Genomic DNA, 21786 nt, shown 5'->3' on the forward strand with positions numbered 1-21786 from the left:
GACAGTTTGGAGAGTGGAGATGAGATGCTCTCAGGTGAAGAATCGGGTTCGGACGAAGATATTGAACCGCCCAGCCAGTCACCTTCACAGTACCGTCAAACACATACCCATCAAGCACAGTACCCGATAACTGTTCGGGAAAGTATGACACATCCGGTTGATAGTTTCAATGACATATCCGGTTTTCGGCCTGCGGATGTCGATTTTTTTGGCAGGTCCAAAAAAACATTCGATAATCCATTGGCTAAGGGTGTAGTTTATGAGTCGAAAACGGCTCTAAAGATAGCAATCAATGAGTTCCATCTCGATAAGAATTGTGAGTGCAAGGTCCTTAGAAGCGAACCTAGACGTTACGAGGTGGCGTGCAGAGATAAATTTTGTAAATTTAAGGTATACGCGAAGCAGAACGGTCTTTCAGAATCTTGGATTATTACGAAACAAGCATATCCTTACACATGCACAGTATCGGCAACACGTACTGATCATTGTCATCTTACAGCAGAGATGATTGCCCTTGCGATTGATAAGACCATTAGAAGGGATGTGTGCTCTCCTATAAATCATATCCGAGATATCGTCATGCAAAAATATAATAAGGTAACCCCCAAGTACAACAAATTATGGAGAGGCCGTGAGCTTGCTATTGCAAATCTGTTTGGGAGTTGGGAGAACTCATACAACTTGCTTATTCCACTATTAGAAGCCATCAAAAGAAATAATGCAGGAACGAAGTATTGTGTGACCTCGACCCCGATTGATGGAGAAACTGACAGGCTTTTCCACAGAGCGGCATGGGCATTTGGAGCTTGTATTGCAACGATACCATTCCTCAGACCAGTGATTAGTATCGATGCATGTTTCATGTCGGGACGGTACCAAGGTAGGCTGCTGATGGCATGTATGTACGATGCCGAAAACCAATTACTTCCAGTGGCTTTTGCAATTGTTGAGAAAGAAAGCGCTGACAACTGGGGTTTTTTTATGAGATGGTTGAGGCTGGAAGTAATTGGAGATAATCGATTCTTTTGTGTCATATCGGATAGACATTTGGGAATTAAAGCCGTGTTCCAGGATCCAAATCTCGGGTGGGATGAGCCTACCGATCAATGTGTGCACCGGTATTGCTCTCAACATGTTGCCGAAAATCTCTACAAGCACGTGGGCCGTAAGAGAGAGGTTAGTGACAGGTTCATAGCTGGAGTGAACAAATGCAAACCTAGGAGGTTGCAAGAGATGTTACAAGACTTTGAAATTGGTTGTCCGAAGGCTATCGACTACCTTAACAAGGTGGGCAAGAGGAACCCTAATGATGAAGACGAGCTTCCATGTCCAGAGAAGTTGTATCAAGCAGAGGACGGAGGTCACCGATGGGGGATAATGACAACAAATGGGTCAGAGTCACTGAACGCCGTGTTCAAAATTAGTCGGCGATTACCGGTTGCAGCGGTCGTGGAGGACACGTTTTATAAGTTGAATAAATGGTTTTTTGACCGATGGAGCAAAGCTCAAATGAGATTTCAGCATGGTCAGGTGTGGTCCGACAGGGTAACTAAGTTATTGCAAAAGCGTATCGAAAAAGGAAGGGACATGACTGTGATTCTCATTAGTTTTTTACCAATCTTTCGCCACCCCTTGGTTAAGAACATCTTGACGCCGTGCGCCAACTCTCCAATCCCAGTCAATGCCTGTACACAAACAGTTTCAAATTTATTAATTATGACTTTTAATCAACGAGGGTAGCAAATAAAAATATTTACAGTTCGAGTGACAAGTGGTCCGCTGGGAATGTATCCACTCGGCCCATGCTCTACTCTGGGGAGCCAATTCACACGATCCATTCCTTCCGCGTGCTGACTAAACAGATAGACAGATGCCATACATGTCTTCTGGTACCACTTGCGATAACGCGGAAGGTCGTTTGTCTCAAACGATCGACCTTCTCTGATTACTTGTGCCTCATATGCAGTAGCCAATTGAACGTATGTCACGTGTCTTGTGGCCCAGGACTCGTTCTTCTTCGAGCCCAACATCAACCTGTTCATAATTTTATAACAACTTAACACCCAGATGTAACTAACATAAATAAGGAAAATTTAGGTGAGTCAACCTTACTTGTGCAACTCAACATGCGTGTGCCTATTCAGTGGTTGTGGCACCGGAATCTCTTGAAACAATCCGAATTGCCTCATGCAGCGATCCGGATAGGTATGCTCAACGATCCAATAAAATATCAGTGGACCGCGATACAAGTAGTAGGGCTGATAAATTTATGAAGAATGTGAGTTATAATTTATAAATACGGTAACATATAACTAAATAAATAACTAGATTGAAGCATACCCTTCCCTGCTGGGTCACTGCCGGAAGCTTGCTGTAGACCCTCCCGTACGGCTCCCAATTCACATGATCCTCCGTCAAACTCTGAAACTGGCCCCGCGGGATACGTGCACCCTAGGTCTTGAAGTGGGAGGATGAAACGTATTTGTGTTTACCACACCATTTGTACGCAAAAGATGCGCATGTATCAAGCGTTGGAGCGCCCCAGACAGGTTCCCAGTTTGTAGTTTGAGGCTCGGGCCGAAGAACTGGAAAGCGAGTCCACGACCAGTGCTGCAGAAGCATCACCGGACCATGCATAGATCCTCTATCGGGCTCGGTAGCGACACATAGATGTCGATACAGATATGGAAGAACGGCTCCACCCCAGTTGTACGGTACCGGCTGGTCCAAATTCACAATTAGATCGAGATACCACAACGGTATCTCGTCCCCGCTACTGTCCGGGAACAAACTGGACGACATCAGGTCCAAGATATATGCCCGGACGTACCTAGAAAAATTTAAGACAATGTGAGTACATTATTGATAGGATAAAGTACGAATAAATTAATATATATATATATATATATATAGTTACCACTTCAGCGTTTCAACGTTACGATCTGCCGGTAGCTTCTCAAATCGTTCACGAAACTTAGATTTCAGGAAAATCAACTCCATGCTTCTTTCATTTCCCTCAGGCCCCCGTTTTTTCATAAGTCCACTATGCTCATGCTCGTTGATTCCTAACAATTCGAAGAGCCGGCCTTTTGCATTCCTACCGTCTGTACTCCCCGTCACTGGGACCCCCGTAATGGGCAAACCCCACAAACAACTTACGTCCTCCAAAGTAACTGTAATTTATCAAATAAAAAAAATATAAATTTCTTCATTTTAATTATCAGTAAATTATCACGAAGAACAAATTCATTTAAATTATTTTTGAAGTTAATACCAGTCATCTCTCCGAAGGGAAGATGAAATGTGTGTGTCTCAGGACGCCACCACTCCACAAGTCCGTGTATCAACGCCGCATCAATTTTTTTTTGAGGCATGACTGCAATCTGGTATAAACCCAATCGAATCAAGAATGGCGCGTATGCAACGTGGTACGCGGTCTGGCAACGGTAGTGCTTCACGTTTATAACCTTTTTTTTCTACATTACCGAAAATAAAAATTAGAAATTAAAACAAGAATATATTTCTGAACAAGTAAAAAATAGAAATAACTAATTGCTTACCTCCTCAGAAGCTTGACACACTCTGTGACTGCTGTGCGGTATCCACAACAGATCACTAAAATTATCCCGCGCCATATCTATTTCATCTGCCATGCTACAAAATTTATTCAAACTTAATTCATTGTTTTCGAAATTTTTAAACTAATCTAAACTGGTTTGGATGTTTCTAATTATTTCTAAACTAATTTAGATTACCTAAATCATTCTAAACCGTTTCGGAACCAATTTCTAATTTTCTAAACTATTTTACAATATTTTAAAATTTTTTAATTTATTCTATACCATTTTGGAACCTTTCTAAATTATTCTCGACTATTTTGGAACTTTCTAAATTATTCGAGCACTATTTTAAAATTTTCTAAATTATTCTCGACATGCATTTTTGGCATATTACACATGCATTTTTGTTATTTCCAAATAATATTCCAAATAATTATTCAAACCAATTTGAAACTTTCTAAATCATTCTAAACCATTTTGAAACTTTTCTAAATTATCCGTGCAACACTTTACAATTTTCTAAATTATTCTACACTAGTTTGGAACTTCCTAAATTATTCTACTCTATTTTAAAACTTTTCTAAATTATTCTACACTATTTTGCAACTTTCTAAATTATTCGGGCTACTATTTTAAAATTTTCTATACCGTTTTGAATTTTCTAAATTGAACAAAACCATTTTCATGACAATTAATATTTATCTATTTAAAAAATTAATATTTATCGAATTTAATAATTAAATAGACAATTCCAAAAAAAAAAAAATATTATAATAAATTCACAGAAGAGAAAAAAATGTTTAATTTAAACACATAATAATAAAAAGTTGAATAAATTGACAAAAGTTTCTAAAATGTCTAATTTAAACTTTTCATTTTCATAGTTTATTTTGTATGCATTAATTTATCTTACAAAAAAAAAAAATTGTCTCATAACAATTCAATATTTATCAAAATAAAAAGTAAATAGAACAAACCATTGTTGCAATTATGCACCTTTTAAATTATTTTGATCCCGGATATTATTCGAGTTTCAAATAAATTTCAAATAAATATTCTAATAATTTTCAAAATAAATATTCCAAATATATTTCAAATAAGTTTAAACAACCTAAACAAATTTCAAATAATTCTAAACAATTATAATTAATATAACAAACTATTTTAATATTTTTTAAATAAAAAAAAAACCTGATCTGCTTGGAGACCTTCTCTTCTCTCTTCTCTCTTCTCTTCTCCCCGCGTTTCACCGAAATTTTTTTGCTGATTCAAACTCCTCATTCCAGCAACTCAGCTATATTGAAGTCAGCCACGGGTCTACAGTAAATGCCACGCGTCCGCACCCCATTGCATGCACCCCACGCGGAAAAAAAAAATGAAATGTCTGGTTAACCATTAACCGGACCGAGGAGTTGCCACGCGTCGAAGCCCCACGCTGCATGCCCCCCACGAGTCGAAGCCCCACGCTGCATGCCCCCACGCGGGAAAAAAAAAAATCTTTCCGGTTACCAGCTAACCGGACCAATAAATTCTTTCCGGTTAGTAGTTAACCGGACCGAATATTTACGGTTAACCGTGAACCGGTTAATTTTAACGGGTCTGGGAAGCGGGTAACCGGAAATTTGGTTTTTGTTCGGTTATCCATTAACCGGTTTGGATGTTTTTGCATTTCCAGCGACAAATTGGTTATTTTTTAAAATTTGTTATTAATTTTGGATATATATAAAAAAATCGGATAGAAGGATATGACATTAGGCTGGCCGAGATACACAAGAACAACAAAACAGAGCTGCTCGAGATGCACGAGGTAGTTGACTCATATTTTTAAATTAAATTTCAACTTAAATTTTTTTTAATAATAACAATATATTTTTGTTTGTCAATTTTCAGGTTGAGAGAGAGGCAAGCAATGTATTTTTATCTAGTAGTCAATTTTATGTTGTGATTGCATTGCTTATTTGTTGTAATATTTTGATGAATATTTATTTCATGTTTGTTAGGCGTATCTTAATTTAATATTTCTAAATCAAAACAAAATCAAACTACTTCTTCGTACATATGTAGTTAACGAACAACATTGCCACCATAATATTTCTTCTGACAAATATAAAATATTTTCCAAATTAAATACCATACACAACTATAACTACAATTATTTTCAAAACAACAAAAACATAAAATTTGCTAACTCTGAAAAAAAAAAACAAATGGGCCGCATCCCCTAGAAGCGGCCATGTAAAAGGTGGCCGTTTCTAGGGGATGCGGCTATGACATTTTTCGAATTTTGACAAAACCGTGGCATTTTGGTTGATTATTTTTGGGATTATGGTATATTTAAAAATTTTGGGCTATCCAATCCATTATATGTCTAGTTGTAGGGATGCTAATGGTGCCTTTTTATTTTATTTATTGGATCCGTATTGTATTTGAAAACACAGGTAAGTGTAAGATTTTTTTTTCATTAGTTTATTGGGTACAGATAAAAGTAACAATTTATTTTCGTTATTTAACTCGTTATCGTATAATTTTTAAAAATAAAATTATATATATATATATATTTGTATAAAAATGATACACGATACAATAAAATTTTATATTTTATTAAATTTTTAATAATACAAATTAGTTGTATTTCATTTTTATTATTATTATTATTTTTTCTCGTCTTGAAAAATATTATATCGAAAGTACAAATCGAGATGTCAGTGACACTTATTTATATGTTTATCCGATCCGTACTGTATTGAAAAAACATATAAAAAAAAGATTTTTTTACGTTATCATAATGAGTACAGATATGAAAATATCTTCACCTGATTCGTATAGTTGACACCCCTATCTAGTTGTTTCATTTATTTTATTTTTTTTAAAGCCTAAATGCCCGCTGGCATTAGGTGCTTTCATGTGAAAAGTTAGACAACCTCCATGGCAAAGTGTCTCTGTCGTCTCAAGTGAAATGTACGTTTCAATGGAAAGGGAAACAAAATATAAACTTGAAGAATATTTTTTTTTTGATAAAAAATATAAAAATTAAGTACATTTTGAATATAAGTAAATAAATTTTCAAATTCCTTAAATCCTATATAATAAGAAAAACACAATTATCAGTATGAAAATTTTACGGGAGAAACAAACAAATATTTTTTCTTAAATGATGAGAGATAGCACACAAAAAAATATTAGTCATCCGATTATAATATATAAGAAGAGGGAATAAAATAGGTTGGATGAGAATATTAATGATGAGAGATAGCACACAAAAAAAATTTAAACCGTTGAAACCAATTTACTTCATGAGTGAAGTATTTACATGTCAAAATAATTTTTTAAATTAATTTAGTATAAAGTCGAGTGGTAAAAAATAAGAATGATTATATTTTAATTTTAATAAGTTCATTTTTCATTATTTTTTTGACCTCTTGACTATATACTAAATTAATTCGAAAATTTATAAATTTCACATTTAAATGCATCACTCGTGAAGTATATCAATTTCAACCGTTTAAATTCGTCGTTTGAAGTAAATCCTATATATTTTGGAGCTAAATTCATCAAAAGACTTAGTGAGCATAAAAACACTCTAGTTATACTATATAATACTTATCGTAAACAACCACAATCAATTAAAACCTTCTAAGACTTTTTACCCCGATTTTTTTATTTTTATCCAAAAATTAAATTGAATTTCAAAAATCAACCGAACCGCATTTCAAATTTTAAAAGTACCCAAACCGCTAAACGGTTAACCGGACCCTAGGTTCGGTTAACGGTTTAGTGGACCAAGGGTTCGGTTAACCGTTTAGCGGACCAAGGGTTTGGGTTCGGTTAACGGTTAACCGGATTCGTTGGTTCGCTGAACCGTTAACCGAACCCATTTTTTTTTTTTTTTTTTTTTTTTTTTTTTTTTTTTTTTTTTTTTTTTTTTTTTTTAAAACAGAAAATTTTCAATTTTTTTTTCTATTGAAAATATACATGAAAATTCGTATTTAGATTTATCAAATTTACACCAAAAATTTTTGTAAATCAAATATGAAATTTAAAATTATAGAAAAATACACATACACATACACATACACATACACATACACATACACATACACATATACATATACATATACATAAATAATATACAGTTACCAATTTTTTTTACTTTTTTTTTACTTTTTTTTACTTTTTTTGAAATATACAGTTACTAATTTAAACTGAGAAATTCATTTTGATGGTTCATGATTACGGATCTTATACGACGAATTTAAACTGAGAAATTCATTTTGGACGAATTTTGGATTAATCCGAGAGTAAATTTTTTTTTGGGATTAATTAGTAATTTTAATCGGAGAATTATTAATTTTATTTAATTCTTTGGTTCGTATAAATTTTGAGAATTATTATTCTTGAATCAATTCATAATTATTTTTTATTATTAAAATTTATGGGAGATGCAAAAGTTGGAGACCTTTAACCTCCCAAGAGGCCTCACATGCGCATCTCTATTTTTACTATATTGGATCTAATACAACTTAAGATGAACAAAAATTCGGTCCAACCTCAATGACAGCCATGCGTTTTGGCAAAATGGGCCGAACTAGCTGAATTTTGGCCAAAAGTTGATTGCATGGCTAATAAAGGGGAAGGACCGAACTATGTGTTATATGTGTTGTATTGGATCTTGACTATATGTTATATGATAGGATAAGATGGGATTGCATGTACAAAAAACTATATGTGTATATATGTTGCACAAATTGTATTATGTTGGTATTTTCTATGATTTTATATGAATTCATATATAATTTTCGGCCTAATTAATTTTCTGTTGCAGAAATTTATTATATATATTTTCATATAAATAATTTTAGACCTTATTATTATTATTATTATTATTATTATTATTATTATTTTAGACCTTAATAATTGGATGTTGCAGAAACTATATATATTCTGTCGGAATATTTATTTTATTAATATTCTATATAATCTATATACACTAACCCTAAACCCTAAACACTATATATTCTATATAATCTACATATACATATAAAATAAAATTCGTATTTAGATTTATCAAATTTACACAAAAAAAAATTTGTAAATCAAATCTGAAATTTAAAATTATAGAAAAATATACATACACATATACATATACATATGCATTTAAAATTTTCTGTTTTAAAAAAAAAAAAAAAAAAAAAAAATTTGGGTTCGGTTAACGGTTCAGCGAACCAACGAATCCGGTTAACCGTTAACCGGACCCATGGTTTGGGTCCGGTTAATGGTTAACCGAACCATTTTGAAAAGGTCCGGTTAACCGTTAACCGGAAATTTGGTCCGGTTAACGGTTAACCGGTTTGGGTAGATTTCAAATTTGACATCCGGTTCGGTTATTTTTTGAAATTTAATTTAATTTTTGGATATAAATAAAAAAATCGGTTTTTACCAATACAAGAGTAATAAGTCTTGTAAATTATTCATTCCAATATTGATATAAAATTGCAAAAAGAAACACAAAACTAAATACTGTAGCAACCAACTTGATCTTGTGCAGTTGTCACTTTCAGTTCTTATATCGATTACTTTGTTTTTGAAACTAACATCGGGCAGAACAATTTTTTTAATCAAAGCAAGCGTATTTAACATCTTTGAAAATTAAATGAAAAAACGAATGAAGAGGCGTGTTTTTTTTATATGTTTTGGACGAGGCATATGCTTGTCATTTCGTTTTAATTTGGTTTTGCTTGCTTTAACCTCACTCCACCTTTCGGCCTTCTCCGACCAAACCGCATCGCAAATTCATTCACCTAAGGTAACAGAATATTTATGTTTTTATATGGACCGTCCGATCATAATTCGCACAATTATTAAAAAGATTCACTATATTCCATCTCAGGCCGAAATAGCCCAGACGATTCAGATCTAAACAGAAATATTATCGTACCTCAGAGAATACGGATTCCCCCGCACCAACCATAAAAGGAAAATAAAAAAAAGGACGAGAAAAAGAAAATAGACCTCACTAATGGCGCCGTGACGACGTCATTCTTCTCCGAGCTTCGTTTTCTGAGATTTCCGACTTCCATCTTCCTCTAATCGCAATGCACCAGCCTTCGCCATTACTGCTCCCTCAAACCTTCTTCCCCAAGGAACCACGACCCCTCTATTGCCTCCTTGTAACCGTCTTTATCTTCTTCCTGTTCCTCCTCTCCCTCCCCTTTTCACCTTCCCCTCCTCCCGCCGCTCTTCCATCCCTTTCGCTCCACTCTGCCACCTCTCCGCCGCTTCCCTCCTTCGCTTACCTCCTTACCGGCTCGGCCGACGATTCCGACCGCCTTCTTCGCCTCCTCCTCGCCACCTACCACCCCAACAATCTCTACCTACTCCATCTTGACCGAGCGGCCTCTAAATCACAGAGGGTAAAGCTCGCACGTGCGATTCGAGCGATACCGGTGATTCAATCATCGGGAAATGTGCATGTGGTTGGTGAGCCGGGGTTCTCTAATCCGAGAGGAGCCTCAGCTTTGGCTGTTACATTGCATGGTGCGGCCGTGTTGCTGCGTCTTGGAATGAATTGGGATTGGTTTGTCACGCTAGATGCATCGGATTATCCTCTCATTACTCAGGACGGTATGTGTTGCTTTCCTGTTTTGTACCAGTGAAATTTTGGTACTGTAAATGTCAGGTACCAGTAAGGTATAAGCATAATACCGGTAAGAAGTTAAGGTATTGAAGGAACTTAACTAGTAGAATCTGTAACTCTTTGCAGATCTACTTCATGTTTTCTCATTTCTGCCGAGGGATCTCAACTTCATTCAGCATACAAGTTATATCGGATGGAAAGAGTATGTCCAATTCCATTTAAAATTCTTTTAATGCCTCCTTTGTTAGGGACACTGTACAGGATACTGATACCGACATATACCAACTGATGTTGAACAAAGAATCTGTTTGGCCTGAATAATTTTCTTATTTTGGGACAATAAGTGCTTTATTGCACAGATATGGTTCAATGGATGCTTTACTGGGTCTAATGGTTAAACTAAGCTGGTTTTACCTAGGGTTCAATTATAATAGTCCAGTGTTATTATGTAGAAATTTTCTGTGTGTGACCTGGATTTTACAAAGCATAGCAATTATATCCTTATTTTCAAAAGAAAGAAACGCAAAATAATTTATGGAACTTGCATGCATTCCAAAGTGTTGTCTGACCAGGGTTGCTAAGCCTCAAAAACACAAAAACTGAACATGTGCATCTAAAGATCTTACTGCATGTGTTCATATACTTATCAATGCATCTGTTCAGATTTTAGGTGAATTTTGTGATGTTAAAAAAAAAGAAGAAGCAATACTGTTCCTATTCCTTGTAAAATCTGGGTTAGAAAGTAAAAAAATTCCAGTATGTATTTAACAACTACTTATATAAGAGCTTCAAACTTTACTAATGGATTTTCTACATTTTGTGTTCTTAGGTCTCGAAGGATAAGGCCTATAGTTGTTGATCCGAGCCTCTATCTCTCATCGAGAACAGATATTGTTTATGCCACGCAAAAGCGTGATTTACCAAGTGCATATAGGTTATTCACAGGCAAGTCAAATATATATACTTTTAAAGAACTGCATTGCATAAGTGATCTGTAGAGCATCACCGATTTACTATTGTGGTCTTTGAAGTCTCAGAATGCCTAATCTGTTCCCCGAGGAGTCTGATCTGAACCATTTTGGTTCTAATTTGAAAAAATGAACACAAATGCTGCTCAGTGATGAGCTGGTATGAGCCTTCTTTTTACCAGCAGATGTCCCACTAAAATGACTCATTTCACACTAGCATTTATGAGCACTTACTTTGTACTTTTGACTAAAGAAATTACGGTTCCCAAAATACTCTTCGGGGACCAAAATGATAATTCTTCCAAAGCTTATATGACAGAAAAAATTGGTGAACCAAGAAATAACTCGTGTAAATTCTACCCCATTTATGAAATCTGATAAGCATGCTAATAATGATCTTAATTCCAGGTTCATCATCAGTCATCCTAAGTCGCAAGTTCATTGAATACTGCATCCTTGGAACCGAAAATCTCCCACGAAGTCTTCTAATGTACTATGCAAACATCCCATCACCACACTTGAATTATTTCCACACCGTCCTTTGTAATTCTCCTGAATTTAACTCTACTGTTGTTAATGATCACCTTCACTACATAAAATATGTCTCTCCCTTGCAAAAGGAACCCGTTTCTCTCATGGTTGATGACATTTCAAATTTAACCCAAAGTGGTGCAGCTTTTGGTATGAGGTTTGGGAAAGGTGACCCGATCCTTGAGCGTATTGACGAGGAGATACTGGGTCGTAGGCCCAAGAGGATGGTGCCAGGTGGGTGGTGCTTGGGAGAGGGTCAGGGTGATCCGTGTGCTGTCTGGGGTGGTTCGGATGTGATTAGACCCGGCCCGAGAGCAATGAAACTTGCTGAATATGTTGCTGGCTTGTTATCGGGTGAGAGATTTCATGGTAGTCAGTGTATATGGGATTAAATTTATATGCAAAGAGCTGTTATAGAGAAACCTTTTTTAAAATGGAAATTTCTTGTAGGAGTAAGGCTACGGTGCTATGGGTTGCATAGAGGGCTACGGTGTTACGGCTCAATATTCGAGTTTTCAAAATTCTAACGGTCGATCCGAACCATTCATATGTTCTCCATATTAATATGTGTTTGGAGACCAAATTTTACATTTTTTGGAAATTTTTTACTATTTTTTTAAATAGGTAGAAAATCAAATATCTGAATGGTGCAGAATTTTTTAGATCAAGTGATTTTCTACCTATCTAAAAAAATAGTAAAAATTTTTTCAAAAAAATGTAAAATTTGGTCTCCAAACACATTAATATCGAGAACAAGATGATTGGTTTGGATCGACCGTTAGAATTTTAAAAACTCGAATATTGAGCCGTAGCATCGTAGCCCTCTATGCAACCCATAGCACCGTAGCCTTACTCTTTCTTGTAGTTATCTATCTTTTTTGCTTTGAGTTCGTTTTGTTTGTTGTTTGTTAAGACCGTTTGATAGGTTGGTCGACTTCTACCAGCATCACTAGTGGTATGATGCACTAATCGAGGTCGCATTTGTATACAAGGTCAACAAAATCATTGAAGACAACAAATAAGTGAACAAAATCACAAGTGTTCACATGGATTTGTGAAGTCAGTTCACTATTAGTGCTCAAGAAAATTAAATAGATATAGAATTTGTTGTATAACCTCCTTTTTTTGTGTTGCATGGATAGTTGCATTAGTCGATATTATCCGAGAAAATCAACCCGACTGAACTAAGGCCCTTCAAATTACTTGAAAGAAACAAAAAGGATCTTACTACATAGAAATTCGTTAATCAAGGGATCACAACTTGAGATTGATATTAGACAGATAATTCATTTATTCACACGTTTACAAAAACACACATACTAAGTACTAACCATCAAAGATGGCTTGAAGGAAACTTTCCATGGCTTTGCAAGATGACCCAACAAACCCTGTGTCTTCTCTCACTGCCGCTCGAATCACATCTTTTATCTCTCCAACCTTCTCCCTCATTTTACTTCCGCACCCTTTTTCCTCATCCAAAATCGCCTCTACCGCATCTTTTACTCCCTGCCAACCCTTTTCCAACCCCTCAAAATATCTTCCCCTGGCTATCTCAATTGCTGCACCCATATCCTGTAACATACTTGATGTGTACAATTGATCAGCCGACAATGGCCAATCAATGATTGGCACGCCTTCGTACAACCTCTCAAGCACTGAGTTCCATCCACAATGGCTCAGAAAAGCACCAGTGGAGGCATGAGATAAGATCTCCAATTGTGGGGCCCACTTGTGCAACAAAATCCCTTGTGCCTTCTGGCTGATGTTTGCTTGGAAAGTTGGAATCCCTTTGGAAGCCACTCTTCTCTAAATTTGCCTTTTTCGACTTCATCTTCAAATTCAGATGGAGACCTAATAACCCAGAGAAACGGCCTTCCGCTTGCCTCTAGCCCTTTGGCCAGCTCTATCATCTGTAAGGCAGGGATTGTGTTTTGAGAACCAAAGGAGATGTAAAGGACCGAGTTAGGTCTCTTCGAATTCAAGAAGTCAATGCACTGCTCTTTCTCGGAATCATTATCAGTCAAGGAACAAAGGCTTCTTTCCCTAACTAATGGCCCGATCGTATAAAGAGGCAAGCTTGGGTAGCTCCTCAGGAGATTATTCCTTGTTTATCCAACTCCTCACAGGAATTTAGAAGAACTGCATGAGATCGGAAAGAGCATAAGAGCTGGCGCCTCCCAAAAGCACTGATCGGGTGGTCTGGTGGTGCAATCATATTTACGGCATCGGAGTATTGAACCTTAACCTCTGGGTAATCCACCAAAGTTGTCATTTCATTTGGCGAAGCCCTCAGAAAAAATGAAGGGGGAGGGGGGGGTGTGCCTTAAGAGAGAAAAAGACGGTCATACCATAAGGCCCACTAGTGACAAAAACAGCATGTGAGATGTTATATTTCTCGGTAACCTCTACCGTCCATCCAAGAAAGTAATCTGCTATGATGCAAATTTTACTCTGCCCTTGGTTAATCAAACTGGCTATGAGACCCTCAAAGGGAGGTTGAAGGGAGGTCTCTGTGGCTTCAAAGAAACCATCAAATTGATATATTGAAATAGACTCCGTGCTTTCTATGCCCGGCTGTATGCCGTGAGATGTGGCCGAAAAGGGAATCTCGGCAAGTTTGATGGAGGAGCTTTCGGAAATGGAGTTACGGAGCTTAGCCACGTTAAACGGGGTGCTCACAAGTGTGATTACAGTGTTTTATCATGCTTTCTGGTGTGTTGCTCCAATTGCTTGGCAAGGTTTAGGAAAGGGAAAATGTGGCCTTGGGCCAAGAAAGGGAAGATGATGATATGTTTTTGCTCTTCCATTGACAACTTGGTGAGAGCTTAGCAATGGATGTTTTTCATGAGTAACAAGATGAGTCTAGTCAAGCATGCAGATGGTATTGTGATTACTAGACCAAAAATTAAGTAGCTTCATCAGCTTTGTTACGTCATCTTTCCATTTATCTGTATAGAAATAATTTCATTTAGATATTAGAAAAACTAATAAATCATCTGCCTTATCCATACCATTCTTTTTTATTTCAATGTTTTCTTTCTACAGTCTTAAGTGATGCATTCATAAAGATGAAAAACAGTATAATACAATAGCAGCTAATCAGCAATTTTTTGCACATTACTTGCAATTCAATTATTTTGCAAATCTATATGATGAAATATATTGTAAAAGAAAAATGATACACAAAGTTCATGAATTTGTACCGTTGCTGGTACCAATTATTTCAATTATTAAAGCTTGATTTTCAGCATGACAAAACAAACAAAGAGTTTATTGGAAGACTAAATTGGAACTTGATTTCCATGTTTTCCAGGAACAATGTGCTTGGAGAGAAAAATAACAAACAGAACAAATTAATGGATGATGTAAGAGAAAGAGATAAAACTTCTTTTGTAATATAAAAAGAAAATTCTTAAATTTAAGGGCAAGTGATCCATTTAAAGAAATATTTGCATTAAAATCAATAGTGCGCTTACTGGGCTAGTTTAGGCCATCTCCTGCATTAGAAAAATGATATACTAAGTAGGGCAATTTCTTCATAAAGACACAAATTTTCTGAAATCGAGGACAAATTGCTAGACATAAGGGGCAGAACTAGAAAATTTGAATAGAGGGGACTAATCTATAAAAATAATGTGATTAGTAAAAATTAAACCAATGACCTTACACATACCAACTTGAACTCAAAACCTTAAACTACCAACAAACATTTGTTATTTTATGAGAGAGGACTAGACTACATTAAAGTTCAAAAAACTAAAAAATTTAATTAAATTTTAATATACATAATTAAATTTTTTAAAAATTATAGGGTGATTTAGCACTCCTGATATATACTAAATCCGCCTAAGACATTTAAAAATTTATAAAGACAAAAGAAACATACATTGTTGAACTTCAAAAAGTTAGAAAAAAGCACGAGATCCACAAAATTTCCAATATATGTCGGAGGGATGGATAGAGTTTTAAAAGAAAGCCTTACAAGTTGCAAAAAGGGAAATAAGTGCAGAGACCACATTGAAGAAGGTGTTAGGCTTAGGGGGAGAGAAGCTTGAGTGAAAGACGGAGATCAGCTGTGAGGAGGAGGATCTTAGTGAGGCTAGATGCATGGGACTCTCTCAGGAGCGATAGAGGGAGATGGCAAGAGCGACCTCGAGAGAAATTGGAGAGCGTATTCTCTGCGGAGCCAATTGTTGCGGAGCTGTGCCGAGCTTTTAATCTGGTCCGTTCGTTTCGGATAGGACGGATCAGATCAGATCAGATCTTGTCTGAATTGAAAAAAAAAATAGTGCAGAAAATGGTATGGTTATGTTCCTGTTTTGGTGCAGAAAATGGTACGGTTCTGTTCCTGGCCAAAACAGGGCTGAAACTAATGTGCAGAAAAGTCTATGGTTCGGTCAGAGCCAAAACAAGCTGTTCTTAGCCAAAATAAAGGCCGAAGCAGAGGTATATTTTAATGTCTTTCTTTTCTTTTTCGTTTTTTTTTTGTCAATTGATTTATTGCTTAATTTATTTTAGTCAATAAATTTGATCATGAAATTCGGTAAAATGATTTCATTTTACTTCAATTTGGACTTTTAGCAAAAGGACCTGTCATAGTTAATGATGCATTGTCAGTAAATATAGTAATTACCTTGTCCATCATACTAGAATAAAAGTTGGAACTTGGGAGTTATTTACATCATCCTCATGTGTAATGAAGAAAACCGAAGAGAATTATGGCATGTTTAAATAGATCCCTAAAAACCATTAATTACAACCAATGTCGACTGTGCAATGCTTAATTATATAATAGCATCACATTGATCCATGTTTAATGCAATTGCGAACAAATAATATGGGACATTTCTTTTAGGTTTATCTAAATATGTGATTAACATTTTTAACTTTTAGTAACAAGTGTTTAGACAATTAGTTCTAATGTATAACAGTATCCTTCATTCTAATTGTATATAGAGTTATTTGTTAATGTAAAAACCAATTATTTATAGTGTTTGGACAATTATTTCTACACGATCAGTCGAGTCTATTTATAATGCAAAAATAAAAAATAAAAAATTCTAAATTTAAATTCCGGACCATGGAATAATTACGCGATTTGGACATTTTTAAAATTTCGATCAGAACCTGATTATTTTTATTAAAATATTTTTAAGAACGGGTAAAAATCAGTGTTCTAAATAGCGCCGCTATAGCGTTTTCGGACCATAAAAGCTATGGCGCTATCGGCGCTATAGCGCGCTATTCCGCACTATAGCGGCGCTATTTGGGAATAGCGTTGTTTTTTCAGCCAGCACGCTATGACGCGATAAACGCTATTTAAACCTTTGATAAAAATAAAAATGTCGGCCCATCCCCGAATACAGGGGCGGATCCACTGTAGCACAGGGGGGGGTCAGCTGCCCCCCGCTGGATTTTCAAAAATAGTGCTAAAAATATGCTTTTCGGACCTCTGCCCCTCCCTGGAATTCAGATTGCCCCCCCTAGCCCATTCTGGAATTATAATAGACGGAACGGAGCCCATATAAACTCTGAGCGAAACAAATTAGCATAGCCCAAATAGGCGCTGATCCCAAATAGCGAAAATTAGTTGAACCAAAATTTCCTATAAATGTTGAATTGTTGATTTTTTTTCAAGTAATTTAGGATTTTTATTATATTGATTGGTATTTTTTTTGTTATGTTGAATTGTACCCGATAAGCTATTGGATTTGAACCCGATAAGCTATTGGGTTTGAACCCGATAAGCTATTTGCATCCGATTATTGCCCCACCCTGACAAAAATCCTGCGTCCGCCCCTGCCCGAATAGACACCGTTTCGAATATATCATGGCCGTCCGTTTCAGTTGCTTGAGTCAGGTCCCTGGGGAAGGAGGGCTGGGTGCGATAAGGGGGAGGCCGGAAGGGGGTACACATAGTGCGTATACTCTGAGATATCTCATATTTTGCGCGACCCACGTGTCCGGTGTCTATTCGGAGATATCACAGGAGAAGTATTATTTGAGCTTTGATATTCGTGCAGAATGTATTTGAACGGTTGAGATTTCCAAAAAATCAAGCAAAATATGAGATATCTCAGAGGATGAATGCAGTGAATTGGAATCGAGTACGACCAAAAGATCGCTTCCATTCCAGGTCCAAGCACTGCTGTGTATTAAGGCCGTTAAGGGGCCGAAATTTTTGATCTGGAAAAGAAAAGATAATAAGTGGACAGACGTTTCATGCCTTGACTTTGGATGTTGGATTCGACGCAGTATTAAGATGGGGAAAATTTATGAAGCTAAAATATTTTAAAACAGAAGGGAAAACAAAAGTGTGGGGAAGAATCATTAGCCATATAGGCATATATAATAAGTGCATTATTGCGCAGATATGGTTCAATGGGTGCTTTACTGGGTCTAATGAATAAACGAAGCTGGTTTTACTTGGGATTTAATTATTTTAGTTCAGTACCATTATGTAGATATAACCTAGATTTTAGAAAGAACAGCAATAGTATCCTTATTTTCGAAAGAAAGAAACGCAATATAGTTCAAGAAATTGCCACACAAAAACCCAAAGAAAAACTTAACATGTGCATCTAAAGCTCTTATTTCATGTATTCATATAATTATCAATGAGTCTGTTACTCTGTTCAGATTTTAGGCGTAATTTTGTGATGTTTTGAAAAAAAAAGGATACTATTCTCATTCCTTGAAAAATCTGGGTTAGTAATAAAAATATTCCAGTATAGTGAGGAAAAACTTTTTTTAAATGGAAATTGCTTTTAGTTATCTCTCTTTTGCTTTGTGTTCACATGGATTTGTGAAGTCAGTTCACTCTTAGTGCTCAAGAAAAATAAATAGATATAGAATTTCTTGTAAAACCTCCTTTTTTTTCTATTACATGGATAATTGCATTAGTCGATATTATCTGAGAGAGCCAACCAGACTGAACAAAGGCCCTTCAAATTTACTTAGAAACAAACAAAAATGATCTTACTACATAGAAATTCGTTAATCAAGGAATGACAACTTGACATTGATATTAGAAAGATAATTCCTTTATTCACACATTTACAAAGAAACACACTAAGTACTAACCATCAAAGATGGCTTGAAGGAAAGTCTCCAAGGCTTTGCAAGATGACCCAACAAACCCTGTGTCATCTCTTACTGCTGCACGAATCACATCTTTGATCTTTCCAACCTTCTCCCTCATTTCAGTCCCACAACCTTTCTCTTCATCCAAAACTGCTTCCACCGCATCTTTTACCACCTGCCAACCCTTTTCCAAACCCCCAAATTGTCTTCCACTGGCTATCTCCATTGCTACACCCATTTCCTTTAGCACCCTTGAGGTGTACAATTGATCAGCCAACAATGGCCAACCAATGATCGGCACGCCTTCACACAAGCTCTCAAGCACCGAGTTCCATCCACAGTGGCTCAGAAAAGCACCAGTGGAGGCATGAGATAAGATTTTCATTTGTGGGGCCCACTTGTGCAACAAAATCCCTTGCGCCTTCTGGCTGATATTTGCTTTGAATCCCTTTGGGAGCCACTCTTCTCTAAATTCACCTTCTTCGACTTCATCTTCAAATTCACATGGAGGCCTAATAACCCAGAGAAACGGTCTTCCGCTTGCTTCTAGCCCTTTGGCCAGCTCTATCATCTGTAAGGCAGGGATTGTGTTGTGAGAACCGAAGGAGATGTAAAGAACCGAGTTCGGTTTCTTAGAATCCAAGAAGTTGATGCATTGTTCTTTCTCAGAATCATTATCAATCAAGGAACAAATGCTTCTTTCCCTAACTAATGGCCCGATTGTATAGAGGGGCAAGCTTGGGTAGCTCCTCAGTAGCATTATTCCTTGCTTATCCAACTCCTCACTGGAATTTAGGAGAATTGCACGAGATTGGAAAGAGCATAAGATCTGGCGCCTCACAAAAGCATTGATCGGGTGGTCAGGCAAAGCAATGATATTTACGACATCAGAGTAAGGAACTTGAACCTCTGGGTAATCCACCAAAGCTGTCATTTCATTCGGCAAGGCCCTCAGAAAAAATGAAGGTGGAGGGGGGTTTACCGAAAGAGAGAACATGACAGCCATACCATACGGCCCACCAGTGGCAAAAACAGCATGTGAGATATTATATTTCTCGGCAACCTCCACTGTCCATCCCAAAAAGTAATCTGCTATGATGCAAATTTTTCTCTGCCCTTGGTTAATCAAACTGGATATGAGATCCTCAAAGGGAGGGTGAAGGGAGGTCTCTGTGGCTGCGAAGAAACCATCAAATTGATTGAGTGAAATAGACTCCGTGCTTTCTATGCCCGGCTGTATGCCGTGAGATGTGGCCGAAAAGGAAATATTGGCAAGTTTGATGCAGGAGCTTTCCGGGATGGAGCTACGTAGCTTAGCCACGTTAAGCGGAGTGCTCACAAGTGTGATTACAGTGTTGTTATCATGCTTTCTGGTGTGTTGCTCCAATTGCTTGGCAAGGTTTAGGAAAGGGAAAATATGGCCTTGAGCCAAGAAAGGGAAGAGGATGAAGTGTTGTTGCTCTTCCATTGACAACTTGGTGAGAGCTTAACGGTGGATGCTTTTTGCAAGTAACAAGGTGAGTTATTTCTACTGGAAATTAAGCTTGAAATTATATTTATGGTGAAGACCTCCATAATAAGGGAAAATTGGTTATTTGTCACTCCAAAATCTTCAAATTGTAAAAATGTCATTCTGAAATTTGAAATTGTAAAAATGCCACTCCAAACTTCATTAATTTGTAATTTTGTCACTCCAAATAATTAATGACTAAAATACCCTCTTCTTCTCCTGCCATGGCAATATTTCTCTTTTATTTCGACTGGTACCGGAGTTATCAGTGTCAAATAGATCAAATGCTTCTTTTATTTCTTCTCTTTTATTTGGATATTCCATGCTGATGAGTTCTGGGCCTCTCCCTCTGCGAAGTCTTCGAACCACCACCAGCCTGAAAGTTAGTAAATTCAATTGAAGTTATGTGATCCACGTCACAATTTGAATACTCTTTTAAAGCATTGATTTGTTCAAAGTTGTTTAGTCAGCCAAAAAAAAAAAATATCAAACTAAGGTATCCCAGGAACTGGAATATTGTTAGAAACAATGGGGAAAGAGGATTGGTCGAACTGTAAAACAGACCTCTACGAGTTGGATAGTGATTTGAAAAGCTGGGAGGAATATTGCCATGGCAGCAGGCTATCTCTGAAATGGGACTGAGAATGTCACCTCGCTTGAGAAATAAAATAGCAGCTGTCAATTTTGTAAAATTGGTTAACTATTGTAGAAGGAGCTATTCACATCCTGCAAAAAAAAAATCAGCCATAACAGGAGAAGAAGAAGGGAGGGTATTTGAGTCATTAATTATTTAGAGTGACATTTTTATAACCAATTTCCCCCCATAATTTAATGTATTAACCCAATTTTTTAAGTAAAATCAATGCGTTCTAGCATGTTAATTGATTGACAGGTCAATGATAAGTCAACTAGTGAAATAAATACACACTGGTATAATTAAATGTTAGTAGGAGTCACATAATGCAACTCATAGATCTAGTCGAATCTGAACGTATATAATAATTAAGTGCTAACATAGCGACAAATTAACATCCAATTTACACGGCACCTCTTACTAGAAGTCTTCCCTGGTCCATCTTAAGATAATTTTAATATAGAAGGGGAAGCATCAAGATTCAATCATGACGCATGACAGGATATATTTTAAATGGCCGCCGAGTTATTCTATGAATTATAGATGGAAACGTACAAGTTGAGGTAAACATTTGTATATAGATGAATGGAGATGGGAAAATGAAAGTTAGAATGGGCAACATATATAAAAATGATTGATAAAGAAAGTTGATCAGATCAAAATCTCCGAGTCCATATCCTCTGTTTTTCTTTTTGGTCTCTTTTTTTTAAAAAACCATTTTTTTAAGATCAGATAGCAATCGCTCACTGACAATTTGTATTAAGATAAAATGTTCTGTACAGAAATTTAACTAATAGTCATAATAGTCATAAAATGCATGAGAAATCGTAAAATCAGCTTATTGTGAACTTTTTTTTTATGCCAAT

The 21786-nt window shown here is 36.3% G+C and overlaps 3 protein-coding genes across 3 annotated transcripts; 1 reads left to right on the forward strand and 2 right to left on the reverse strand.

The window, feature by feature from the left end:
* The first annotated feature begins 9553 nt into the window (after positions 1-9553).
* Positions 9554-12140, forward strand: LOC144567393 (Core-2/I-branching beta-1,6-N-acetylglucosaminyltransferase family protein). The gene is made up of 4 exons (XM_078317518.1): positions 9554-10181; positions 10321-10396; positions 11024-11139; positions 11571-12140. Exons 1-4 carry the CDS (start codon positions 9653-9655, stop codon positions 12083-12085), a joined length of 1236 nt encoding a protein of 411 aa, XP_078173644.1. The 5' UTR covers positions 9554-9652; the 3' UTR covers positions 12086-12140.
* Positions 12141-13019: 879 nt separating this feature from the next.
* LOC144567111 (UDP-glycosyltransferase 92A1-like) lies at positions 13020-13965 on the reverse strand. The gene is made up of 3 exons (XM_078317165.1): positions 13834-13965; positions 13553-13687; positions 13020-13499 (listed from the first exon to the last, which is right to left on the reverse strand). Exons 1-3 carry the CDS (start codon positions 13963-13965, stop codon positions 13020-13022), a joined length of 747 nt encoding a protein of 248 aa, XP_078173291.1.
* Positions 13966-18694: 4729 nt separating this feature from the next.
* LOC144567447 (UDP-glycosyltransferase 92A1-like) lies at positions 18695-20322 on the reverse strand. Its single transcript, XM_078317587.1, has one exon. The coding sequence runs from the start codon at positions 20242-20244 to the stop codon at positions 18772-18774; it is 1473 nt and encodes a 490-aa protein (XP_078173713.1). The 5' UTR covers positions 20245-20322; the 3' UTR covers positions 18695-18771.
* Positions 20323-21786: the final 1464 nt, after the last annotated feature.

The sequence above is a fragment of the Carex rostrata genome, chromosome 16 (assembly GCF_964058835.1).
Source record: "Carex rostrata chromosome 16, lpCarRost1.2, whole genome shotgun sequence".
In the NCBI taxonomy this organism is placed as follows: Eukaryota; Viridiplantae; Streptophyta; class Magnoliopsida; order Poales; family Cyperaceae; genus Carex; species Carex rostrata.

Bases quoted from the DNA above. Each gene is read 5' to 3' on its own strand.
- LOC144567393 (XM_078317518.1), top strand. From the start codon at position 9,653: ATGCACCAGCCTTCGCCATTACTGCTCCCTCAAACCTTCTTCCCCAAG. The intron at 10,397-11,023 runs GTATGTCCAATT...TTGTGTTCTTAG, and splicing joins AGTTATATCGGATGGAAAGA to GTCTCGAAGGATAAGGCCTA. The intron at 11,140-11,570 runs GCAAGTCAAATA...TCTTAATTCCAG, and splicing joins TGCATATAGGTTATTCACAG to GTTCATCATCAGTCATCCTA.
- LOC144567111 (XM_078317165.1), bottom strand. From the start codon at position 13,965: ATGACAACTTTGGTGGATTACCCAGAGGTTAAGGTTCAATACTCCGAT. The intron at 13,688-13,833 runs GTTCTTCTAAAT...GAGAAAGAGCAG, and splicing joins GCTCTTTCCGATCTCATGCA to TGCATTGACTTCTTGAATTC. The intron at 13,500-13,552 runs GTTATTAGGTCT...AGGCAAATTTAG, and splicing joins GCGGAAGGCCGTTTCTCTGG to AGAAGAGTGGCTTCCAAAGG.
- LOC144567447 (XM_078317587.1), bottom strand. From the start codon at position 20,244: ATGGAAGAGCAACAACACTTCATCCTCTTCCCTTTCTTGGCTCAAGGC.